We start from the raw sequence: 22,947 nt of genomic DNA, 5'->3' as shown, positions 1-22,947 counted from the left end.
AGCGGCACATCTGTCCTCCTCCTCCTCCATCATGCTGAGTCTGATTCAGCACTTCAACACCTACACAGAGAACCAAGAATAGACTCAGGACTCATACTGAGACTGGAGAGAGGAGAAAACAACTGCTGCCTGAGACCACCCTGTCCCATCTCATCTCGTCCCATCATCTGCTGCCTGTATATTGGGTGCGCTTTCAATTGGGGGGGCTGGTTGCCTATGGCTGACATGTCAGACATTATTGTAAAAGCCTCACTGCACATATAGGTCTGAGTGGTGTAGATAGGCTGATAGGGATCCCCCCTCTCAGCACATTGTTATCACTGCTCCACTCTCTTGTTTCCAAAGCCTAAAAACCCATGTGATCTGGTCTCATGCAATATGCCTCCTAGGTGTCAGGTGCACCTGCATTTTGTTCCACCTCCACACACATACACACACACACAACTGAGGCAAGCTCCAAAAAAGTACCCAACATATATGCACACAAATAGATGTTTATATGCACAGACACACGTTTTTTAATCTTATATGCACACTTCAGGTTGCCTTTGTGACCATTCCAAACATGCATGGATCACACTTAACTGGCCTTTTTTCATTTTACCTCCATTAACTCTGCGGCCCAGAGCTTCCCCTTTCGCTCCAGCTCACTCCAAAGCATGAGATCACTCCACAGCGCACCCCCCACCCCCATCCGCGCGCAGCTCAGTGCGCCCCCCTCATTTGGATTGTGTTTCGGAGAGCGAGAGGATGGCAAACATGTAGTGGAACAACTGACCGTGATCATTGCAAGCAGCGCAGCGTGAGAGGACGTTGTGAACGTTTACAGGGTGCGAATAGCTGATGGGAGAAACCCGATGAATCAATGAACTTTGATCAACACCATGACGGCGTGTGGCTGTCAAGTTCCAGACAGTGGGTGCGCGCTGGATCCAGAAGCAACGACAGGATGAACTGAGACATTACGCGCGAGAGGTTGCCACGGGCAAGCGTTAGATTTGACCTCTGTGGAAATCATTTCTGAGACAAACAACTTGGTGAGGATGTATCAATGAAGAATGTGACCGCGCCTGACTCTCTCCACACGGGGTGGATGAAGCCCTCGGCGGTGTCATGCGTCTTGCCCCGCAGCCAAACGCGCAACCCTTGCGGCTCATAGTTCTGCTCCTCCTCACCGCGGGGGTGAACGCATCCCCGGTGATCTCTTCAGGCTGCCCGGACAGGTGCGTCTGTGATGACCAGCTGGTGGTTCAATGCGCTGGGCAGCACCTGACCACCTTCCCGGTCAACTTGCCGCTGGCCACGCGGCAGCTCATCATCTCCAACAACCGTATAGTGGAGCTGCCGCCGCTCGCGCTCAACTACCTCTCCGATCTGGTGTACCTGGACTGCAGCAACAATTCCCTCACTGAGATATCTGAGTCCACGTTTGGGAATCTACGGAAGCTGGCCTACCTGGACCTCTCCTTCAACACCTTGATCCGGATCGAGGACCGGACGTTCGGCCCCTTGGCGAGCCTGGTGATGCTGAGGATGACCGACAACCCGGGGCTCTCGGAGATTCACCAGGACGCCTTTTTGGAGAACGCGGCCCTGCAGGTGCTGGATGTGAGTCGGAACAACCTGACGGTCCTCAACATCACCTCCCTGATCGCGCTGCCTGCGCTGCGCTCGGTGGGGCTCAGCGGGAACCCGTGGAGCTGTGAGTGCGACAACGAGGACCTGTGCCTGTGGGTCCACCTGGAGGGCTTCAAGTTCCAAGGTTTTATTAATTATACATTAAGCTTTATTCTAATGTATATAGGGTGACATAATCACAACATGACCTTTTACTGTTGCGCTTTCCTGAAATAGGCTCCTGAGAGCCAATCACATATAAGGACTGCTGTGCTCCAGTTATTAATTATTAGATAATACCCGGTTATGTAAACTATTGGCCCCTTGCTGCTGGTAGCCCTCAACAATGAGCCTGCACAAATATGAAAACTTATCTGTCTGTCTAGCACCTGTCACACTAAAAATACAGCTGTCAACGTTTAATAATTAAAACATCATCTTAGAAATAGTTATGAAAGAGAAAGCAGACAAGTTAGAGAGCAGATAAAATTAAATGTTACCACTTTATAATAATGCCCCCTCTATAACGGGGGCACAATTGTTGACGTTATAAATGCCTGACAAATCATTTACTTATGCTTTATATACATATCATTTATAAGCAATTAATAAAATCAACTCTTGGGTTGCCAGGTTGTGAAAAATCGTTCTTGCCACCATCTGTTGCAGGGCAAAAATGGGCAAAAATGTGCTACTAGGTCCCTGCTGACCCCTGTTCCTCCAGCACTCTGTGGAATATGGTGGTATGGTAATTAGATTAAACCCTTTAAAGGAGGGGTCAGCAATCTTAGGTGCCTTTGCTGCCATTGGCACATGGTATTATGGTAATTTTGATTAATTAATCACAGAAAAAACATGTTGAAATAATTAAGCTAATTAATCTTGATCTGTGGTGCCCTTTGACCCGGTGTGTCACTGAAGGCCACATGATGGAGGCAGACAAGATGATGCTTGGCCCGTAAATAAAACATTTATATTTAAAAATGCCCAGATGAAATGTTGATAGGCGCACCGGTCTCTACAATTTCTGCAGTAAGGAATTTTCGTATCATTGAAGTACTTAAAGCCCACGGTGTCATTACGAAGTTGTCGAAATCCGGCGCTTGGGCAGTGACTTGCGGTGTCAGAAACCAAAGAAAAAGCCATCCTTTAATGTCAGGGGGAAACGCAGGGGGGACAAGGACGTAAGTTAAGGCAGCGAAAGTCCAACTAGGGCAGTAGGGAGGGGTGGTGGATGGGTCCAACAAACACTGACTTTCACCCGAGAAAGCGGTGTTTGCATCCCGTAAGATTCTAAAACCAAACCCTGCCTTTTTTTCTAAACTCAATCATGTGTGTTAGTTGCTGAAGGCAAAAACAAGCGTCAATTTGCAATATTGTACCAACGTAGTGTGTTTATTTTGAAAGAGACTGTATGTGAAGTGAGCATTTCCTGTGAAAACAGAAGTGTATTTTGAAAGAAGACAATGCATGTAACAGGCAGAACTTGATACAGCATCCTAGAACATCAACAACCAACACACCCAGGGTACCTGTCATGTTGTATCTGGACGTGGAAAGTCCATGACCAAATGTCGAAATGTGACGAGGTCAGAGTGAGAATGTGTTGCCAAAAACCCTCCCACAAGAGCAGTCTCAGGCACGGACAAGTAGCCAAAGCGCACATGTTTGAACTCTGCTCAGTGGAATACACAAGCTGTAGGCCTAGCATATCCAATGGCACACCAGCAGTAAGTTTGCAAGAGAGTCTTTTTTGGAGATGCTGAAGTGCCCTTTCATCCACATGCCAGATTTCATCTTTTACAGCCATTGTTATCACAGCTGCACACATTCAATGGACACCTGCCCTACCAACCTGGTCTCACTCCAAAGTCGTCAAAAACTGGCGCTCGGTCAGTGACTTCCAGCGTCAGACACTGACAAAAAAAGCTTTCCTTTCACGACAGCAGCTATCAGCATGGTCACAACCGTGCTGAAAATGTCCGTGTTAAAATGGATTAAAAAAAATGCTAAAAGCAGCTGCCGTTAGTACAAATGATGCAGAGGCTGTCAGTATGCTACTAGTTGCAGCACCAACACTGAGCCTCCTCCATCTGCTGCCACCTACTGTGGCAGCAATGACACTTCGCACCATGGGCACAGTGCACCTGACTGCTGGAGGACACTTGAAGTTCACTATTTCTGCAAGGCAGATGATTGGCTCATTGTGAAAGATGAGAAACTTAGATGAAGAATTTCCAGAAAAGTTAGTCATATGTCATATGTAATGTTGTATGTAATGTAATCAGTGCATACAAAAATACATTTGAAGTGTGATATATTACAAATGTATGCATATAAATATTTCCAAGACACATGCAATGATTGTGTTTGCAACTGCTGAATTTGGGTACTAGCCATAGATGGTAAAAATTATGGATAATTTGATATATAAACCCATATCAAAGGTGGCTTACTAAAAAGTAAACATTCATTTATTCATTTTCTGTAACTGCTTATCCTGTTAGGGGTCGCGGGAGTGCTAGTGCCTATCCCAGCTGACATTGGGCAAGAGGTGGGGTACACCTCAGAAAGGCTGCCAGACTGTCACAGGGCTAACACATAAGCCCCTTTTACACTGCCAGATTTTCCATGAATTTTGGGCCGTTTTGCCGGCAAGCTGCGAGTGTTTAGACACACAGAGCCGGATTGGCGAGTTGATCTGAGGTGCCCAATTTTCCGCCTCGTAGGGTAGTCATATTGGCGGAACCCTTTCAGTTGTGCTGTTGATGACTTGTGGGAGGAGCTGTTGATGACGCCGCACGTGCGAGCCACTGGCGGTGGATAAACAGGAAACATCTGATAGCAGGAATTAGCGAGCAGCTAGTAGGCCTAACAAGAGGGAAACGCAAACCTGACAGACACTGTAAAGATGAGCAACTGAGGAGACAAGGCATTGCACGCCCTCCTTGCCCTCACAAACGAAGAGGCCATTAACCGCCAAATGATGGGAACGGTGAAGGACGGGCCAACTTATGAGAGAATCGCCGAAGGACTGACCAGCCGCGGCTTCCCTCCCACATCACTGTTTACGTCACACGCTGAGCTACACGTTTTGCTACTTGCTCACATTGCCCCGAAAATGGTGCATTCTGTATAAACAAAAGTAGGTAGGCGGCATTTTGCCGCACTCCTCGATTTTGTTTTTATACTGCCAATGCTGAAAGAAGACTGATTGAGCTTTCCTGCAAATTTGCACAATTCCTATCTAAAAAGGGCTATAGAGACATTCACACCTACGGCCAATTTAGAGTCACCAATTAACCTGCATGTCTTTGGAATGTGGGAGGAAGCCAGAGTACCGGGAGAAAACCCACGCTGACACAGGGAGAACATGCAAACTCCACATAGAAGGACTCCCCCAACCTGGGATTCAAACTCCCCACCCCAAAGACAGAATCATAATAGTTAAAGTGACTTCTACAAGTGACTTCTGGCAGTAAATCTCTCCCTCAGACTCCTTTAAGGAAGCAATAACCCCATGATAACAACCTTATTAACCACTCGCAGAGTCCTCACTGCTGGATTTCCCTCACATCATGTTACTGAAAAATGCATGTCTACACCTTTGAGCACACGCTACAGATAACACCATGTTATCATCCCCCGCAATTCAATTCTATTAGCTGTGGTAGACACAGTGTGTGATGCAAAACATGTCCTCGTACCATATATACACACGCATGTAACCGCCATTCAGTTTGGCAAAGTCTGCAAAGTTCTCAGCTTTCAGAGGGATGAGACACAGGTGACAGCGGTGGAGCGTGACAGCATTCAGACTATCAAATAGCAAAGAGGGTGAAAGGAGATCGGAGGCAGGGAGCCATTAGATTTCTCCTCTGGCAACTGTGTTCATTAATTCAGCTCTGCAGTTTAGGAGGAAAACAAGAGAGTCCTTTATCTCGAAATGACTAATCAATCTGTATTTTATCCAGCTATTGGGATATTTCAGCGCAGTGGTGATTAATGGATCATAGCTGCACCATCAAATATCGATCCCCCCCCTTTGTTTTATTACTATCAAGTTGACAGATGTGTCTCATATCCTGCAATCGTTCTTAATTTGAGTTATTATGCTCGTGCTTTGGTGTGGATGTGTCACTATGCAAAAGGGCAGCTGCTATTTATAGAGTGTCTTACTGAGCAAGAAGCCAGGCATAATTCTAACACCATAGCTATAATACACTCGTCACGCTTACTAAAAAGGCATCCCCTGCTTTCTCTCCCACACACACACACAAACACACACACTATAGTTCACCATGGTCCCTGTGCAGCTTAGGCCCAGTCCAAAAGCGAGTCCTGCAAGAGCTGTCCTATTTTCCTGCTGCTCGTTGCCTTTTGTTTCGCTTAATTTGGAGTGGAGCCTCTCACTGTGACAGCTGCCAGCAAGGGAGAAGGCGGACACATAGATACTCTCACACACACTCTGCCTCTGTTATGTATACACAGTCTGTCCATCTCTTTCAATCAGACAGCACAGGCAATACCTCATCCTCTATTAAACCTGGTCTCCTAACGCATGTGAAAAGTCATACACCCACAGAAATTCACAAATACACACTCACTGATTCACACACACACACACACACACACACACACACACACACACACAGATATAGCACACTTTTACTGCTTTGGAGGGGGCAGGGGAGACAGAAGGATAACATCTTGGAGACAACTGTGTTTCAGCTGCGAGCTCCGTCTCCGAAGCCTTGTTCGCCCTCGTCTGGGTCTCACCTGGCTCATGCAACACGGCTCGCTTGTCTCCTCGGTTTAGGGAGAGGCATTAATAGCGAGAGTGAGAGAGAAGGCTTCAGGAAGGAACCAACAGATTCTCCTCTGTCTCGCCTTCCTGGCTAGATTAGCACTCTTTCAGCTGTTATATAAGGAGAGCGTCTAGAAATAGAGCACAGTGTGGATGGGGGAAGGAGGGAGGGAAAGCCCTCTTCTTTGATGCCAGTCCCTTTGGGGGGGAGGGGGGTGAAGCCAGAAGGGTTTCCTTCCTCGCTGTCAGGCACACACACACACACACACACACACACACACAAGGACACGTGCACACACACATTAGCAGACTCTGCAAGGACAGAGATAGAAAGCAGGGAAGTTAAGTCTCGTGGAGGCTTTTTTTTGCATGTTTATATGTTAAGAGGGAGCATGCATGTGTGTGTGCATGGATGGATGTGTGTGTTTGTTCGAGCATATTGTGTTAACAGTGCACAGCAGCAGCCTCTGAGAGGATCAGAGTATGCTTTGAATTCTCTGTGGTAGATGGAGCTTAGAGAGGCTAACTGTCCTCCTGTTCTTCAGCTGCACACTCGTTTTCAGCTCTGCGAGCCATAGAAGAGCTTCTCTAGGATAAGAGGGGAGATTTATGCACAGAATGAATTAAATATTAAGAAAGAGTACATTCTGTCGTGCCCATGAAATTAACTTATTGAGAGATTTGATTGAAAGCTACGGCATGATCCCTCTCACCCTCTGTCTAATCACACCTCCCACCAGCCTGCCTGAGTCAGTTATAACACCTTAACACCACGTGTTGCTACTGAGAGTGCATGGAAACTATTTAGCGAGCTGGCGGAGAAGTTAGCTAAAAGTGATGGTTAAAATAGTCAGCTGAGGCCTTGTTCACACTGCCAGCCCAGATCAGTTTTTTGGCAGATTGTATCCAGATTGATTTTTAGAAAGTCTGGATAGCAAAGACACCACAGGGAAGGCAATTTTTGCAAACCACATTTGAAAGTGGTCTGAGATGCCATCCCAATCAGAATGAATCAGTTCAGACACTCTGGCCTCTCCAATCGGATTTGAAAATGTCTTTTGTGTAACGATACTGTATCACTGAAGCAGAGCTTTTCCAGCTAAGCTTTGTGCGTGTCTGTCTCACCACCAAGAGTTGAACAGGACTAAAAATCTGACGTACCGACACATTCTCATTCAACCTGGCCTCACTCTGAAGTCCTCAAAATCCAACACATGGGCAGTGACCTCTGGCTTCAGACATTGACGAAAAAGCTGCGTTGGTGTGATATGTGGCTGGGTGCCATTATAGTTTTACGGCACCCGTTGGCATCCAGGGGAAATGCGGTGGGCAAAGAATGGAAGTTAAGGTGGCGAAACTCCGAGTAGGGTGGGTGTGATGAGTTGTGGATGTGTCCAACAAACATTGACTTTCACACAGGAGAGCAGTGTTCATGTCATAAGATAACATAAGATTATAAAGCCAAAAACTATTCTTTTTTTACAAAACCTATGTGCTTTTGTCATTGAAGGGAAAAAAAAGTCAATTTGCAGTGTTGTATCAATGTAGTGTGTTTATTTTTAAAGAGACTGAATGCAAACGGTAATTATCCTTTGAAAACAGAAGTGTATTTTAAAAGAAGACAATGTACGAGGCTGAACTAGACACGTCATCCCAGAACGTCAACAACCAACACAGCCAGGGTACCTTGCATAGCTTATCTGGATGTGGAAAGTCCATGACTAAACGTCGATATGTGACGAGGTTGGAGTGAGAATGTGTTGTCTCATCCTAACTCATTAAATACCGCTGTTTTGTCAGTGGACATACACGTCAAAATATGACAGGCTATGGGTAGCCTCCTTGTGTTTGTATTGGACATTCATGGACTGCATATCAATTTATGCCTGTTACATGCATTGTGTTTGTTAAAAAAAATACATTTCCGTTTTCACAGGAAATGTACAGTTCTTTACATGCGTACAGTCTATTTTAAAATAAACTTACAACGTAGGTAAAACACTTCATTTTTAGATTGATTCCCTTTGCTTTAGCCACAAAGCATGCGGTTAGGTTTAGAAAAAAAATCACAGCTTGACTGAAAATTCACACAGGAAACAACCAGCGAGCTCCTGGGTGAAAGTCCAGAGTTTGTTTGACCCATCCACCTCCACTCCTACCTATGTAGTCTGTATGGGCTTTGTTGCTCAATATATCATGGTAGTTTTTGGTGGTGTTACAAACTGATGTGCACAGTGCATATCATCCTGCTGTAAAAGGTGCTTCTCTGCTTTGCTCTCTGTCCCTGAAATCACCGACAAAGTGGCAATATTCGACAAGTTGGGAGTGAGAACGGGCTGGACATACTGGACACTATAGAAGTTAAGTCTGGGGTTGACAATGTCGTACATGACATAACGTTACTATGTTAAATATCTCTGGAATGCTGCATGAGAAAGTCTTACTTAATTTTGCCTATAAGCTAATGTTGACCTTTGTGCAGTTCAAACGAAGGCTCCAGTGCGATTGTATCCCTTTCAGAGGCTTTGTAATCCAGCCTTGAACTGCGGTGTCTTTTTAGAGACTTTGTAAAATAAATCCATAATGATAAAAAATCTGACACCGAATATTTTCTGTGATTACTTATTAATTTTTCTGCGTGAAGAACAGTCGTTGTTCGCCTCCATTTCTCATCTTTCCACATTGGAAAGCCGCATCACCAGCCTAGCCACCTGTGTTTGTTGTTGAAGGACAATAACGTCAATTTGCAGTGTTGCTCCGATGTCGGTGAAGATTCTCAGTCATCCAGGTCATGGTAATCGTAAGTGCTATATCGTAGGCAATGGGACTTGCTTGCGTTTCTTGAAGATGTTTTGCCTCTCATCCAGGAAGCTTCTTCAGTTCTAAATTCTTCAGTGTCAATGTAGTACGTTTACTTGGAACATGATGGGAAGTCTTTGAAAGTCTACTTGAATTCATCATCAAACATTTGATTAATTCTATGCCGTTAACATCAAGCTCTAGGAGGGTGAGAAAAACAACAAGAACAACAACAACAAGAACAACAACAACATATCTATAACACCACTACAATATCAATGAATTATTCATGTGAGATTTTAAATACATAATACAATAATTATGCAATTATTCTGTCATGGTCCAGCTTTTCCCAAAATATCTTGCAGGGTGCAGACAGTCAAAGCAGCACATCTCAATGCAGATCCTACAGATTTCCCTGTATCCTTAAGGTCTGTGTATATGCAAGAATTGCATTTATTTCACAGCAAAAACACCAGCAAAAAGAGGATGCATAATTTAAGGCTGTTGGTGCAGAAATAGGGTTACAGAAAACTGTTCCCTGTGCAGGAACTTCCAAGTCTTTTGATCTCTCCCAGTGGGACTTCCCCCTTGTGCAAAGGCTTTGAAAAAAACAGAAGCCAATTAAAAACAGTGGCCGTATGGAGATGGAAACACTCTGTTGTGTTGTGCTGTTTTTCTGCTCGCAGTCACAAAAGATTCAAGCAGGCTTTAGGATTATTTTCTGAAAAATGCTTCTTGTCAGCTGCTGCGGAGCTCAACGTCCGTCATGCGGCGCATTTGACTGATAGGTCTTTTTAAAATTGCATTCATCTACTGTAGTTTTCTGAAAGACAGGGAACTCAACATTTTTATTGGGATTTGTGGATTTCAGTGAGGTCTTAGTCATAGTCATACCCGGCGCTTGATGATGACAAACCTTATTATCAGTGGTTTCAGGCAGACACAAAGGCCCAAGTCACTCTCTAATCCTGTGAGGGAAAAAGGAGTTTGAATAATTCATCCATGATTTTTTTTTTGGTAATTCAATGCTGCACCAACTCAAGACTCCACACGTGAAGCTCCTAAAGCCTTGTAGTCTTCTGATAAAGAAGGCACCGTTGTTATGCTGCTGCAGTTTTCTGTATTTACATTTTTTAGCTGTCTGAGATTGAATATGCCCCGGATATCTTCAGCTCTGTTTGCTGACATGTACAAATGTTATGCAAAACGATATAAAGTAATATATGAATTATTTAACAGGCTCCTCGATTTAATGCCGTATGTATATTTTCTCTGCTATGCTACTTGTGCGTTTTGTTATGACTCTCCCAGCATCAAAGGATCATTTAAGTGATGATAAATATTTATGATGATTATATGCCAAAGCTGTGTGTATGTTTGCCGTATGTAAGTAAAGTTACTTGATATTTTTAAAGCAGATCAGCAGTTAAATGCACTTTAAAGGCCCTGAAAATATGTTTTTTCAATCAGCTTCTTACTCTGAGTGATGGGGTCCTTTATGATAACATTATTTGCATCCAAAGTCAAAACAATTTTAATTATTTCACACGAAAGATTTCTGTAATTTGTGTTTTTATTAGTTTTCTCACTGCTTTGAGGTGGGTGGGATTCAATTGGAACAAGATGATGTCACAATATTCGAATCCTAAAATAATATTACTTGTGAGTTTGTGTTGCCTTCAGTGTCCATCAAAGACCTGATGAAGCAGATTAGCTCGGTTTTTGAATATTAAAATCTTAAAGCTCCCATAAAATCAATTTAAAAAAATATATATATCACATATGTCTTGTGCTAAAGGTCACCTATAGGCCAGTATTTTAAAAATTAATCTAATTAATTACATGTTCTGTGATTAACTAATCTAAATTAATTGCATACATCAACTTTTACTGTGAAGGTATTTTTAAAAAATTCAATTCAAATGAATTTTTACAGATGTGTCGCAGTAAAGCTGCTGGATTTTGAACACACCGAAACTGCTCTGCGGTTCGTTGCAATCCATTTTGTAAGGCAGTTACAGGTAGACTTACTCAGTTTGAACGCCTGGTTGAGAGTGGCTTGACGAGGCTGGCTGCTACCGCTAGCATCAGAGGCTAAGCTAGCTCAGACCTCCGGGTTCGCTGTTAAATGCTTTATGTTGAGTTGATATTTCAGGCTTGCAGTTCTCTGATGGTACGAAAATTCCTTACTGCAGAAATTGCAAAGAACAGTGCTCCTATCAACAGTTCCATCTGGGTGTTTTTTAAGTGTCATTGTTCCATTCAGGGCTCCAGACAGCGTCGTCTTGTCTGTGTCCATCATATGATATAGCCACTGTGGCCTTCAATGACGCACCAGGTCAAAGGGTACAACAACACGTGATTAATCAACAGTAATTTTTTTAGCCGTTATTTTTTCTGTGATTAACTAAGTTAACGTGTTATTTAATAAAATGGACACTAGCCTATCATATATCTCACATATCTCACTCCTAGAACAAAAAAAATCACGGTCGTCTTCTTCCTCCATTTCATCCCTGTCCAATAAATGGGTAGAATCCGCAGGCATAGGCAACAGTGATGGTGAGAAGTCCTTGACTAACAGTGAGGGGCTGTCCTCATGGCTGTTCTCAGTGCTGATCTAGTAGCTACTGTCAGTCTGAAAGGTGGCTACTGTAAACACCAATCAGTATTTTTAGTTTTTTACAGGAAACACGCAAATGTCTTAGCAGCAACCTCTGTGGCTGAAAAATGGGTGTGCCAAAAACCACAGTTCACTTGAGGCTGGCTCCAGTAGCGAGTCAATCCCCATAGATGCCCATGTTACCATGCCTGATAGAGAGACTGTGCCCTCCAACTATACAGTATATCGGTCAAAAAAGGGCCCTGCTACCTTAGAAATATGCCCATGTTCAAAGAAAAACTCTGTTTGCCATTTGCTATATGTCCCTTTAAAAAAAGGCAAACCCATCTCCATCATGTTTTTCCTTTCTTTTTTTTTGTAGAATAGCTGGTAGCAATCTATAATAAAATATATTATAAAATACATGCCTACTCTCCATGAACTATAAATACAGTATAAAAAAACTATACAATTAAATGAATTATCTCTTATTTCCGTTGGTATTTTTGTCATATATATGTGATGATGATTACTGGGTAATATGTATGTTGGTGTTATCAGATGTCAAGTCTCTATTTGATCATGTGATGAGATGATTATACTGTAGCTAGTTTAGGCGCATAATTGCGGCTGTGGTTCGATCCCCGGCTCCTCCAGTCTGCATGTCGAAGTATCCTTGAGCAAGATACTGCACCCTAAATTGCTCCCAATGGCTGCTCCATTGCTGTGTGAGTGTGTTAAAGCTGTGTAGCAGGTGGCACCTTGTATGTTAGCCTCGGCCACCAGTGTATGAATGTGTGTGAATAAGTGAATGTGACTCGTAGTGTAAAAGCGCTTTGAGTGGTCAGAGGACTAGAAAGGCGCTATACAAGTGCAGGTCCATTTACCATTTATCATAACTAGTATCTAGGGTGCCTTAGGGCCTGTCATGATAGTGTGCACTGGGGCCTGTTGTAACGACCTTACGCCACTGGATCCACCCCTCACTACTCCACAGCACCAACCTCTCACCCAAGTATGGTCACTTCTGGCTCCTAAAAACCAAGATGGCAACAACCAAAATGCCAAACTTGAGGCTTCAAGACATCCACAGACCAAAGGGTGACATCATGATTGCTACGTCCAATATTTTGTCTGTGGCAAATATGTAAAATCCAATTGCCCTATGCTAGAAGTTTTCATGGGAACTTAATTAAATAATACCTAAATTTCAGATCACATTTCCAATTTAGACAGTTGCTTTTTTAGTCATGAATATTTAATGTTATAGAAAAGTAAAGATTTTTTTTAACCAATTTGTCAGGAGCTTTACAATTAATTATTCATGTATGTGGTTCACAAAACAAAAGCAGTATTTTATAGACAGATTTACTTGCTACCGTCAAAGGACTTTGTGTGTATTAAGAATGTCACTATCCTGGATTAATGTCACAAAGAAATGCAAACCCTGCACATACAGTCCAAAACAAGATGACTCAATAGTCTGAATCATGCCATTCCAGGACAGCTGACCTGTTTGTGCCTGGAAATTTTATGTATGAGAAAAGGGGGAAAATGTGCTTTCATCTCACAATTTTTACAAGCTATTTCCTCACCACATAAGCTGATGTATTCCTCTGAGCTATGAATAATCCTTAATCACCCCTTCTTGATGTGTGTCTGTGTGACAGATGAGGGCCAGACGGTGTGTGGCTCACCTGCTGACATGCAGGGCCGTCGCATGGGTGAGGTGGGCATCCAGCTACGGACGTTGTGTCACCAGACTCTGGGCTCCTGGGACTACCTTTTCTTTGTCCTCATCGGCTTTGTCATCTTCGCCGCTGGCACCGTGTCGGCCTGGGTGATGGGCGTCATTATGGTGCTCTATGAGCGCTACATCAAGAAGAAAGACGAACAGCTGGATCCGGATGACGAGGAGGAGTCCGGTGAGACGGGTCACACATCGCATGCCAGGAGTGACCATGGCAACGGGAATTTGAAAACGTCACATACTGTTTAAAATGTTTAATCCCACTCTGCCCATTGTGGATTCCTACAGTGCCTCCTGTCAACTTCCAGGACTGTCTGTGAAGTCTAATTACACTCCAGTCAAAGTGAGTCTGTTCAACAGGCTCGGCTCTGAAAGAGAAAAGAGAGGATTCAACAGAAATGTGGGATGCCATTCTTCTCATTTGTAGTGGGCTTTCAGGTGATGTAACACACACTCTGGCTGCCATTGTGGAGGTCCCTAATCATTGAGTATTACTGACCATGTATGCAAACACATACACATAGCTGTTTCCTTTATTACCAGGCTTTATCTTAAGCTAAGCAGCTGCAGCCTATGGCTTTATATTTGATAGGGCGAGTGGTATCAATCTCCTCATCTTAATCTTGGTAATACAGCTTACAAGAGTATTCCCAAAATGTCCAACAAAGGAGCAGCAGTATTAATCAAAGTCCAGCTCAGACCATCATGATTTCCGACCCAATCGTCAGAAAAAATGTTGACATTGTATGTTTTTGCAAACCACAGTTATGTTGCATTTGCACATTATTTCTAGTGGATATGTTAAAAATGTATGTTTCCACAACCCTGTGCTTAGGTTTTGGTATAAAAAAACACTAGTTATGTTTTGGGAAAGATCATGTTTTAGCTTGGCTTGCAACGCATCGTTGTCACAGTAAAAAACAACCGCGCTTTGTGGCACTATCCCAGCAAAGAAAGCAGCGATGTCTGTAAAAAAGACAACTGCTTTTCCTTGCCATATTCAGACAGGAAACACAGTGTTGTGTGTCAACAAAAGTCTGCTTTTTGTGACTTTATCCCAGCAGGAACCACAGTGATGCATTGCTAAAAAATACCCACATTTGGTGACAAAAAAGCAGCTACAATGACAATAATGACTCATTTTTGTTGTTTGTTGGTCTCGTCAGCTCATGCACTACGTCACTTTAGACATGTTGATATGCTTCATTTGAACTGTACAAATGTAACATATTTATGGTTTGCAGAAACATACAATGCCAACATTTTCTTCTGATGACTGGGCTGCCTATTTCCAGTCTTGATGCTAAGATAAGCTAAGCTAAGCTAACTGGCTGCAGACTGTAGCTTTATATTTAACAGACAAATATGAGAGTGGTATCAATCTTCTCATCTAGCTCTGGCAATACCACATATGAAGAGTATTTCCCAAAATGTCCAACTATTCCTTTGACAACCATCTGGGTCCAGCTGTAACCAACAAAGGAGCAGCAGTACTCATCAAAGTCGAGCTCAGACGTTCATAATTTTAACTACTGGGAACAAACATGTCATATTATACATTATGTATATACACGTTAAATATATACACATGCTACTATTTACAATAAGAGTCCCTCTCTAATCGAATAATATTGTTTGTGCTCAGTATATTTACCAGTGGACCTCCATAATGGCAACAAGCATAGCAAGAAGATTGTGACTCAGCTTCACAGCCTCTACGGGAAATTTAAACTGGTGTGGTCATTCTACTCATAGGTATAAAACGAGAGGATTAAATGCACTCATAGAATGCATTTATGTCAGTGTAGATGGATAAATGTACGCACTAGTGTGTGTACCATGCAGCTGCAGGTTGCATTCAGCTTTTGCAGATGTGAGCGTGTCCATCTTTGGTCCAGTGGTGTGTGGTTCTGTGCTGATAGTTCACCTCCCCTCATCTATTAGCCCAGAAACAAACTGCAGTTGAGGCATTTTGTGTTGAAGATCTGTTTGTGAAGTTGAAAGTTGGCGTGTGCCAACTGCTGAGGACTGTTTGGCAGCGGGCCCTGCTGGATGGCAAGTAAACACGAGAGTGTGATAATTGATTTCTACTTCATCCTCTCTTTGTTGGGTAACTGGTTTGAGTGCAGTGTCCTATCTGTTTCTGCATGCACTGTTGATGCACCAAAAAGCCTTATGAGGTGTGTACAAGCTAATACTATTCATTAAAGGAAGGAAACAGGATTTACATACAGTGTAATCATTTTAGACTCGTTCTTTAAAAACATCTGTGCTCCTAATTTCTCAGTCTTTTATTTACATGAGAAATTATGTGGTCTATTGCCAGGTTTGTGTACTTAAATAACATATAAATTTCTATTCAGTTAAGTCAAGTCTAGCTCTATCCTGATACAGGATCATGGGGGGGGGGGGCTGGAGCCAATGCCTGCTGACACTGAGCGAGAGGCAGGGTACACCCCGGACAGGCCGCCAGACTATCACAGGGCTGACACATAGAGACGGACAACCATTCGCACTCACATTCACACCTATGGGCAATTTTTGAGTCCCCAATTGACCTAACGTGCCTGTCTTTGGACTGTGGGAGGATGCTGGAGGACCTGGAGAAAACCCACACTGTCCCCCTCTTGCAGTAATTAACATTACTTGACTCATTTGGATGGATTTTGTTTGTTATTAGAATACATAAACCTGACAACAGACCAAATAATTTCTTAAAAAAACCTGGTGTTTAACGAATCTATATTTTTACAGCAATAAGACAGCTGATGCCATCAGGTAAAACAGGAAACAATCATTTCTGCCCTCAGTGGTAAATATGAACACCTGCTTTGTTTCAGCTTTTGTCTCCAGTTTCAAAAACTTAGCACAGAATGACCACTTCCATATTTTTGCTTATCTGGCTGTACCACTTCATGGACCCTGACAATGACTGTTATGAATTTAGGATGGAGCTTGCTGGACTCGGGAAATAGCTGCTGTGATATGGCGTGCTCGGTATGTGTGCTGTAAATGTAAAATCTGTTGTGTCTCAGAATTATTTTCCTGATCTAAGAACAAAATTGACCTTTTGAGGGACCTGGGAGGAGGGGCATCCTTTCATGATGTTTGGACCAGCTGTTTTTCCCCCTCATTTTATGCTGTGCAGATTTTACTTTATAAAAGTTTTATTATGAAAGTGTTTGGGTTCAAATCTTTGGATGTATGAAAGTTACTGAATAATGGTGATATATTGCAGCTGCGCCATTAAGGCAAGAGGGCATTCTGATATCACAGTGAGAAAAGCACAAACAACTTATCATCATTAATAAAATGAATGATGGCTGAGTTCCATTTAGCTGCTTCAGTTTCAGGGTTTGGGTATCTTGCATGCAGCTACACTATCATGGCTTACTGGGACACATGAATAAAACTGAGCTAATATTGTTACTACAAATTGTGCTTTTTCCACAATGACAAGTTATCTTGGCATTATTCAACTTTTACTTGTTATAAAATGTGGTGAAGACAGAGTGGTTAATCTGCGCTCTGTCTCCACACAATCTGTCGTCTTTCTGTAATGTGACCTGAAGTACGACTGAGAAACATTTCTTCACACATCTACTGGCACTCCCATGTGCATATTGTTGGGAGCTGGCCAAAATGAACTACAAATACAAAGTTACTGGTTTAACTAACAGTATAATAGAAGTGCACTCTACAGTATAAACATGCTGGTTATGGATGGGAGTCAAATGCTAAGTAATTTTTTTATCATGGCATGATAAGCACAGATGTAATTAAAAGGGAAACTTCATGTTTTTCAATATGGACCCCATTTTGCCATGTTTTATGTGTCTAACTGACGAAAGTGAACAACAGTTTATGAAAATGCATTGTAATCCCTATGGGCAATTGTGCATCAGCAGTATATTGTTATTAGAAGTGTCTGACAAGATTATGGACCTGTCTGAGAAATGGAATGATTTTCCATACCTCTGTTTGTTATTGCAACCAAGTCGCACTCAATGAGACGTCTTTAGACTTGTTGCATGAAAAACAACGGTGGAAGCGTTCGTGAGAGTTGGAGAGAGTTAATTGTGTTGGGGTACAGAAAGCTTAACTTAGTGTTAGAAGATTTTCAGCATCATGACTGAATATTTAAATATTCAATATTTAACTAACAATGTGGAAAAGTCTGGGACGTGGCTGGACAACAACATAAGTTGAGGGGGTGAAAAGCCCTAGTAGGGCGGGCAGGACTTTCACCCGGGAGGCAGGTGTTCGCTATGAATGTAAAGCCAAACCCTGTTATTTTTATCTAAACCTAACCATGTGCGTGTGTTGGCTAAACGTAACCACGTTTGTTGTTGAGGGAAAACAACGTCATTTCACAGTGTTGTATTGACATTGTGTGTTTATTTTGAAAGAGACTGTATTCAAGCTTTACATTTCCTGTGAACATGGAAGTGCATTTTAAAGAGACACAATGCATGTAACAGGCTGAAGTTTACACAGCATCCCAGAACGTCAACAACAGATGCACCCAGGCTACACGTCAAATGTAGACATGGAAAGTCCACAACCAATCGGCAATTTGTGACAAGGTTGGCGTCAAAAAGTGTTGAAAGTCACAGTGCACATTTGCTCAACCTTTTTTCCATACCTTTCACTAGTCGAGTGTGAGTAACCAAGCCTCGCTTGGAGAAGTTTCGCTCTGAAACCTTGCAGACTTTTAAACATTGCCAAAATCAGCCAAATGTACAGCCATGACACTGAAAATCTGTTAGTGCTTTCTGTAACACTACAAACTCTTCCTGGCACTTCTTTCCACAACTCTCCCTAACGCTTCCATTGTTGTAATTCCTGCAACAAGTTACCTCTCGCGACATTTCAGAACAAGACTTGGTCACAGTAACAAATAGTCCAGCAAAGGGTAAGGAAAGTACTTTATTTTTCAGTAGGGTCCTTTCCGTAATGTTGTCAAGTCACTTATAATAACAATCTGAGCTTGTCTGTGACAAAAACAAACAGTTTTAGTGGACATAACTTGAGGATGCAAAATTGCCCAGTGGGATTACATTGCAGTCTGTTTAGTCACTGTGGCTGTAGCCCTCTCTCTCATTACTGGACCAATTTCAAATACTGTTGTCTCCAATAGTCACTTAGACCCAAAAATCGGGGAAAATTGGGTCCAGGTTGAAAAATACACAAGTTTCCCTTAAATAATCAAAATGTTGACTGCATTCCATTATGGTGTTCAGGTTTCAGGGCCCTGGTCTCATGCATTATTGATGTTATAAATTACATTTCTGCTTTTCCTGCATTGAAAAGTCAAAATGTTTTGCAGTTAGTGAAAATGTGGTGTTAGAAAAAGGAAGTCTTGGTCCAAGTTTTCCCAATTCCATTTCCACCACTGATAAAAGACAGTCAGGAGTGAATCTTGTGGGTTTGCTTGCACTCCCTCATCATATAAGGGAGTGAGGTTGACTCATGGCAGTATGCATAACTATGCATGTATGAACCTAAACTTACTGGCATGGCATTCGTTACTGGATGCCAACCCAAGATAGTGACCCATGTACTGTACCTGTAAGATGCCCACATTTGGTTGCTCTCACATGACTTTGAGTGTAATATTTGCATGGGTTCCTTCAGTATATACAAAATGCATTGCATAATGTGCATGTTTATTGAGGTCTGTGTGGTAAACTCATCTATATCTACATACAAAACATGCATATATGGGCTAGTCTCAGCTGTGAGTGTGTATTACATTCTGCCGAGCAAGCTGATTAGGCCATGTTATGCCACAGGCAAGGATGAGGCTGGAGCCTGGAAATAGGATAGCTGGTTGCCCTAATACATGTCAGCACAGTGACACAGATGGAATGACAAGTAATAAACATGTACATAGTTGCTGTTCCTGTGTGCGGCACACATGGCAAACACCTGGCTCTGAAAACTCTCAGAATTGACAGTTTCTGCTCTATACTGGCACTCTGAGGTGATGTAAAGCAGCTGAATATGCTGGGCTTCAATAATGTACTAAATGGATGACCTGAATTTCAATATTCTGCACTTTTTACACGCCCACACTGCAAACTCAGACCGTAGCCTATTTAGGCACATGTATGTATGTGCTCAAACACACAGAGACAAAGGCATCAGCTCTGCCTCCATAATCGACTCACAAATCAGCTCTGAGTACTGGGTAAAAGCTTCAAAGAAGTGCTCTGCTCTCACTAACGCTACATTACTGACACTAACTAAAAATCTGAAATTTAAAAGAGACGCTTTGGGAAGGAAGCTTGTTAACTTTCATGCAAAGACTAAGATGAGAAATTTGATACCACTTCCATGTCTGTACACTGAGGTTACAGCCAGTAGCTTGTTAGCTTAGCTTAGCATAAAGCCTGGAAACAGAAACAGTCACCCAACTGTGAGCACATAGATATATTTTGCATCAATACAATCCCACAATGCAATGTGGGATTGTTAGCACAAAGTAGTGTACATGCCAGAACAGATTTTGTTTGTTTTTTCCATCTAGTCCTGCCCCACTGTGCTGTGATTGGCTAGTGCTAACCCCAACCATGACCTCTTTGCCAGACAGATGATGAATGGAAATGGATGACAGATCCATTTCACAGTCCCCCAATCCCAAATGGATCCCTTACAGACTCGTTGACTCAAGCCCTAAGCCCTTACAGACCTAGGACCAATTCCATTTCTTCCCCTTAGCCCTTGTCTTGGTCCTTCCCCTTGGTTTTGCACGTTCACATGAGGGGAAGTGGTGTCCCAATTCTCCATCAGGTTAGCTCTTAACCGGATTACAGTTAAAGCGTAAAACAGCCTATTCGCCACCTTTTAACACACCTACACTTTGCATAACCTGGTGGATCACAGCCATGCGTAAAATGTAGCCTATACCGACAACTTCTGATAAAACTAGGCTTAAAGGAGCTATATGTAAGAAATCTAAAGCAAATAGTTGTAAAATCATCCTAATATGTCACAGAGACTAAGGAATAATGTTAATATAACATACTGATCTCACCGACAACAATAGTACAGCCAGAATATTCGCATTTTAAATTTTTTTCACGGTCGGCAAATCATGTTTATGTTTTGAATTTGTGTTTTGGCCTGTTGCACCACCCACCACCGTCTACCAGTCACACAGTCAGTAGAGTCTCAGCATCAGGTACAGTTATGACTGAGCTACAGCAGCACGGCAAGCAGCATTAGCAGAGTCCCAGTACATAGCATTAGCAGCTGGCTCCTCCTCAGCTGTATCCTGGCAGCAGCGTTAGCAGTGTCCCGGTACATAACATTAACAGTCTCCTCAGCTGTATCCCGGCAGCAGCATTAGCAGCAGAGAAGCCGGACTTGCTTGAACGGTCCCCTGGAAAACCGAAGATCAAGGACGCGGCGACGCGGCCCTGCCACGGCAGCCGCCCGTGGGCAAACAAATCAGTCTCCAGCGTGCCGCTGTTCAGCAACCTCGAATCTGTAGGGGAGGGGGGGCGGACACAACTCGCAGCAGTATTTTGAATTTGAGTGCAGTAACCGTTTTGGCCACATTCTTACATACAGCGCCTTTAACAGAGCCTAGTGTATTTGCTCCAAACCGATGGTCACTCCGATGGAAATGCATCTAATTCACATTTCTGTTTTCGCAAGATTTCAAAAGTTTGTTTAATATTCCCTTGACTAGAAACATAGCTGATGACAGCAGAACTGTCATGTCTGTGTCCGAAGTCACTCACTTTTACTATATAGTAACTAAATCTAGACCACCCTGCCCCATTTTATTTCAGTTTTTGAATTCTGAATGTGTAATTTATAAAACTTATAATGCATGCCCTGCATTTAGCTGGGCAATTGTTAGGCCTAGCTATAATGCTAAGCTAAGCTAACAGGCTACTGGCTGTGGTTTCAACATACAGACCGTAGAGTGGCAATAATCTGCTCATTTCAAAAGTGAAAAAGCATTTTTCCTAAAATGTCAAACTATCTCTTTAAGTTGACATACAGTGGTATTAAAGGGGATGTTGTTGTGCTTGAGAATGGATTTTTGTTTTCCTCGCATCATTCACCAGCCAGGCCGAGGTAGTGGTCAGGATGTGCTTCAGGACAGAGATGCACTCAGCTTGTTAGGGTCACATCAATAGCACAGCTGTGACTGCGAGCCAGTGCAGCGAGTAGACGAGGAAATGCACACAGCTATTGGACGCAGAATCTCCTGCAGGCGTGTTTCCTGCCCGCGGTTGTTTGCACCATTGTGTGCATCCACTGAGCTGAGGGCAAAGCGGCCACTGTAAAACGCCCGCAGATGGGAGATGTGACATCAAGTAAGAGCGGCTCTAACCGACCATAATAGCCCTCTGACACATCTACTTACAAACACGCTCACTCACACACAAACACACACAAAACAGGACCAAAATCCTTTAGTCATGGAGCAGTGCTATTACTTACACCAAAGTTAGAAATGTGGGTTATATTTCCAGAGACTGGTGCTTGGAAAATGGGTGCCTGTGTTTCAGTTATTTCAAGAAAATTTCATCATTACTCACTGCCACATATGGATGACAGCACCAAATTACCGTCGGCTAAATCCAACCTCCCCATACCGCTGTGCTGAGCTGGAACATAAAGGAACTGCTGCAACTTATATTAAGTTCAATATATTTCTTATGCTTACAGTTGTAAACATACAGTGTGTGATGAGTGCTCCTGCTTTGTGCTTTCTTTTGCTGTAATTTGTCACTTCAGATTTTGACCTCACTGAAGCACAGACAGAGGGACACAAATGAGTTATCATCATCATATTATACCAGAAATTATTCATCAGCTGGATTCATTTCAACCTAATGAAATGATTGTGTTCCATCCTATGGTATTTTTTCTAATGGACTCGTTAGCTCTGCTCTGCCCTCCTCTGCGACAGTGGCTATTGATTGATGGTGAAGAGTGAGTCCCTGCCTCCACTTGGCAGAGAGGAGGATGGTCCTACTGCTGTTACATATCTGCACACAGGCTCAGGGGCCTGCCAACTCTGTATCCTTCCCCAGCAATAAAAGGTCATTTGAGAGGAGATTGTGTGTCCTTTTGTGCGTCACAGTTCTGCCTGGAGAAGTGTTTTTTGCTTTGTCTTGTTATTCGACCTCTCCTTCTGCTCTTTAAATGTACTTTTCCCCTCTTTTGCTCTCTGGGTATTTGGAAGGTTTGCGGGTATCTAATTAGCATCCAAGGCAGAGACCTGGACGGTGGCCTTATGGTCTACACTGGGGCTCTGTATGGAAGCAAATAGGAGACAAAAGTATTTGATTTTTTTTTTTTTAAACAGCAACATTTCATATTAAAATTTAAAGTAGCAACAAA

General features: G+C 42.9%; 1 protein-coding gene across 1 annotated transcript; it reads left to right on the top strand.

Moving 5' to 3' along the window:
• Positions 1 to 722: 722 nt before the first annotated feature.
• On the top strand, positions 723 to 15,807 carry LOC117272480 (leucine-rich repeat-containing protein 52-like). The gene is made up of 2 exons (XM_033651430.2): positions 723 to 1,762; positions 13,499 to 15,807. Exons 1-2 carry the CDS (start codon positions 1,114 to 1,116, stop codon positions 13,825 to 13,827), a joined length of 978 nt encoding a protein of 325 aa, XP_033507321.2. The 5' UTR covers positions 723 to 1,113; the 3' UTR covers positions 13,828 to 15,807.
• Positions 15,808 to 22,947: the final 7,140 nt, after the last annotated feature.

This window comes from Epinephelus lanceolatus, chromosome 12 (genome assembly GCF_041903045.1).
Source record: "Epinephelus lanceolatus isolate andai-2023 chromosome 12, ASM4190304v1, whole genome shotgun sequence".
Taxonomy (NCBI): Eukaryota; Metazoa; Chordata; class Actinopteri; order Perciformes; family Serranidae; genus Epinephelus; species Epinephelus lanceolatus.
This window is presented reverse-complemented; position numbering and strand designations above follow the sequence as displayed.